The 4,423-nt window shown below is 28.6% G+C and overlaps 1 protein-coding gene across 1 annotated transcript; it reads left to right on the top strand.

Moving 5' to 3' along the window:
- The first annotated feature begins 341 nt into the window (after nt 1-341).
- Nucleotides 342-1,301, top strand: LOC108478126 (mitogen-activated protein kinase kinase 9-like). The gene has a single exon (XM_017780549.1). The coding sequence runs from the start codon at nt 342-344 to the stop codon at nt 1,299-1,301; it is 960 nt and encodes a 319-aa protein (XP_017636038.1).
- The last annotated feature ends 3,122 nt before the right edge of the window (nt 1,302-4,423 follow it).

The following is a 4,423-nucleotide window of genomic DNA, read 5'->3' as shown; positions in this document are numbered from 1 at the left end:
AAATACAAAAACAAATTTAAGAACTGAACAGTTTCACCTCTTTCAAGTAAATCGTACATTAGTATTTATTATTTAATTTCCACCAAAATAAAAAATATTTTAAATGAAATATTAATTTATGTTAATATTTATCCAAGAATAAATTAAATGTGAAAATACTTAGTCGAGTTTGAGTACGATTTGAAGTTTAAATAATATAAAAGTTATTTATAATTTAAAAAACTTACTTGCTTTCTTCACTTATTACTTTCTCTTCTTTTTTTTTCACCTGAAACCCTAAATTTTCTCACAAAATTTTACCGTCATTCACCGTAAAATCCTAAAATTTACCGTCCCTTCACATGGCAATAGTTCGTCACCAACGACAAATTAATCTCCGCCTTGCACTGCCGTACGTTACCGATCGCCGCCCTCGATTCCCACTCCCTCCCTCGGCCTCCACAACCACCGCCGTAGCAGCTTCTACGGTCACTATCCCCGCGATGGAGCTCGAGAGACTTGGAGTACTTGGCCATGGGAACGGCGGCACCGTATACAAAGTCCAAGACAAATGCACTTCAAAGATTTACGCACTGAAAGTCATTCACGACGGCGGAGACGAAACAACTCGCAGGAAAGTTTACAAGGAGATTGATATTCTACGTAAAACTGATTCCCTTCACGTCGTTCGATGCTACGAAACATACGAGAAGCCATGGGGGGAAGTCGCGATTTTAATGGAGTACATGGATGCTGGAAATTTAGATACCCTTCGTCGTAAAAAGGGTACCTTATCGGATCCTGAACTTGCTGATATAACCAGACAGATTTTAAAAGGATTAAGCTACTTGCATGGCAATAAAATAATCCACTTAGACATCAAGCCTTCGAATTTACTCGTTAACGACAAAATGCAAGTGAAAATCGCCGATTTCGGTGAAAGTATGATCATGGATCGGACGTCGGATTTATGCAATTCGTACGTTGGAACTTGTGCTTACATGAGTCCGGAGAGGTTCGACCCTAACGCTAATGGCGGTAACTACAATGGATTCCTTGCTGATATTTGGAGCTTGGGAGTTACTTTAATGGAACTTTACGTAGGCCATTTTCCCCTTCTACCGGCGGGAAAAAAAACCGACTGGCCTTCGCTTATGTGGGCCATATGTTTCGACGATCCGCCTACCTTGCCGCCGACTGCTTCCGATGAGTTACGTAACTTTTTGGAGTGTTGCTTACAGAAGGATCCTAGTAAGAGGTGGACTGCATTTCAGCTTTTGGAACATCCGTTTTTGATCAAATATACGGCGAACGACGATTAAACCGACTCGACGCCGGCGACGGATATTGAATCCGAGTGCCCAATTACTTTTATATTTTGGATTCGGATTCGGATTCATAGATTGATTTTTTATTTTTTTATTTTGTATAGACTGAGTTAGTCTATAGACAGGAATTGGTTTTGTATATATTATTCGGCAGTCAAATTGACTGTTTTATAGTATGTTACGAATGTATTCAGTGGTTAAATTTTGTTACTATTCCTCTAAGTTATGAATTTTTATTTTATATTTTCTTGAAATTTTAATATTAAACTAAATGGTAGTTCTTAACTATATTTTTAAATAATATAATATTACAGATGGATGATATGTTTGATGTTTTAACAATACTTTAAAATTTTAGTTTTAATAATATTCAATTTATAACAAGGATTAAGTCTACGGTCCTATTCTGTAGTGCTTAAAAAAAGTGTTTTTGACTCTAAAAGTACTTTGAGAAGAAAAATTGTGCTAAACAAGTTTTTTGTTGAAATTTTTAGTTTTTCAGAAGTGATTTTCAAAAGTACTTTTGAAAAGGAGAAGCTAAAATTTTTAACTTTCCTTTCCCAAAAGCACTTTTAGTGTTTAATTACTTTTTCACCTCATCCTCCAATAACATAGTACTTTCTCTTCTTTTTTTTTTGTGCTTAATTACAAATGTGTTAAAATCATAATTAAAAATAAAAAATTTAAAATACTAATTACAAATATTTAATAGTTATATTTAAATATTTAAAATATAGTTTATATATTTTAATTAAATTTTATAAATAATTAATATTTATTGCTTAAAATATTTAAATTTTACATTTCATATATTAAAATATTAACAACAAATTATTATAATTTTACTAAAATATAATAATATTAACTAATTTAAATATTATTTAAATGCATATTTATTACTTGATAATAACATGTCTAAAATGGACATTTTATTTTTCAAAAGTACTTTTTAACAGTAATACTAAACACTCAAATTTTAAACTAAATTTCTCAAAAATATTTTTTACAGATTTTTCAAAAGCATTGTCAAACTAGCCCTACAAATTATACAATTAAAGAATTAAATATATTAATCACGAAATTAAGTAAGATGGTAAGAATATCTTCTACTTCAATTAATGGTTGAAAGTATAATCCTCACTTTAAATATGATAATTTTAAAACTCATAATCAATATTTATATGAGTATATAAGACCCAAAAGGTTTATCACTAAAACCCCACAAACATCATGTCCAAATAATGTGAAACTCGAATATTAATAGTAAGATTGGGAGAAGTGGTGAGACAAGTCTAATCAAATGTGAGTAGCTTGAATACGATTAGACAACCCCCAAATTAATTTCCTAAATATTATCCACTCCCCCAACTAACGAAGTCGACACAATAATAATAATAATATCAGCGACAACTTGCATGTCGGATTTTTCTCCAAATGTTGCTCTCTTCCTAATTTTTCCGTAACCATGATGCGATGTTCCCATTGTCTTAAAATTAAAAATTTCAAGTGAATTATTAAATAATTTATATTTAAAGGAATTCTCATAATATTTTTATTATATTGATATTGTATCTATTCAATCATTACATTTCATATTTTATTTTTATAAATAATTTATATCAAGTTGGAGGAAATAAATATTTTAATGTAAAAAAATTCTAATTGTTTAATATATATATATTATAACGCTATTTTATATCGATATAATAGATATATTAGATTGATTCAAATTTTACATGCTATAATTATATTGATAATTTCAATGATTGAATTATTAAATTATCAATCATAATCTCGTAGAAAAAGTTTAGAAATAATGTAACACCATGTTAATTTTACACCGATATAAAGATCTTCATTATTTTTAAATATTTAATTAATACAAAAGTTTATATCTTCTCTCTTTCCACTTTTCTCTTATTTTGGCATTCTCTTTAGATCCTGTGCTAAGGATAGTTTGGTGCCAAAAATAAAACATTCTTATTTAGTTTCTATAAAATTTAAATTAGTTAATATATGATAAAAATATACACTGATTCAAAAAAAATGAAATTCTTCTGTTTAATCTATTTAAAATGATGAAATCATATGATAAAATTATATTTTAACATAAAAAAATATTTATAACCTCATGCTCCCTCCACCTTTTATTTCTCAACAAGTATCATCTTTTCTAGAGTTTAGAAACGCCTGACTTGTACTCTCTCTCTCTCGTTATTATAGGAGAGACGAGATTCCATGATTGTCCCAAAGTGAAGTGGTGTGAGCATTTCTTCATGTGATGTAGTGACATTGCATCTTTCTTTATCACAGCTTTGATCAATACGTGATTGATGTTTTGACTACATCTAGTTGTTGCCTTTTCTTTAACAGTTCTTTGATTTGGCTCTAAGAACGTCGAGTCTTGTAAATTGATTGTCTTTTTGTAGTTACGTGTCTTATAGCTTGATATATCTAATTTTTAAATGAAATTTCTATTTTGAATTTGTGATTATCAAGTTTAATTGATTCACCAACTCATCACTTTTAAATTATAATTAATATTATGATGATGATAATTTTTTTATCTTTTATATTTTTATATCATTCTTAAATAAAACAATTATAAATTATAAATTCAGAATCCAACATTAATATATAAGTTAATTACTACTCTATTTATATTCATTGTTGAATAAAATGTGAAAAAACATAACAAATGTAAAACTCATGGTTATATCTTGAAATAATTCCATTTTGAGTAATCCAAAAAGGTGGAAATAACCACAAAGAGTAGAAAAAATGTGATACTTACGAAGTAACGTCACGTATGATACAACTTGAAATGCTGATTATTGTCAAAATATGTATAACTTTAGAATTAATTGGCCCATGTTTTTCTTATTTTCGACACACATGTTTTTATTATTTTCCTGATATTTTGGATTTTTCCACATTCGAAGCAACTTAGCAGCAACAAACAATTTTTAAAATAATAATCAAGGAATAAGGCAATAAGGGTTATGGACTTTTTTTTCATTCCTAGTAAAGCCAAATTTCATTATTTATTATTCTTATTATTTCCTTCTGGATTATTTTATATTTATATTAATATAAGGCGGCTTATTCACTTATTA

The sequence above is a fragment of the Gossypium arboreum genome, chromosome 12, assembly GCF_025698485.1.
Source record: "Gossypium arboreum isolate Shixiya-1 chromosome 12, ASM2569848v2, whole genome shotgun sequence".
Taxonomy (NCBI): domain Eukaryota; kingdom Viridiplantae; phylum Streptophyta; class Magnoliopsida; order Malvales; family Malvaceae; genus Gossypium; species Gossypium arboreum.
Note: the sequence above shows the minus strand (reverse complement) of the source record. Positions and strands in the feature narration are given on the sequence as shown.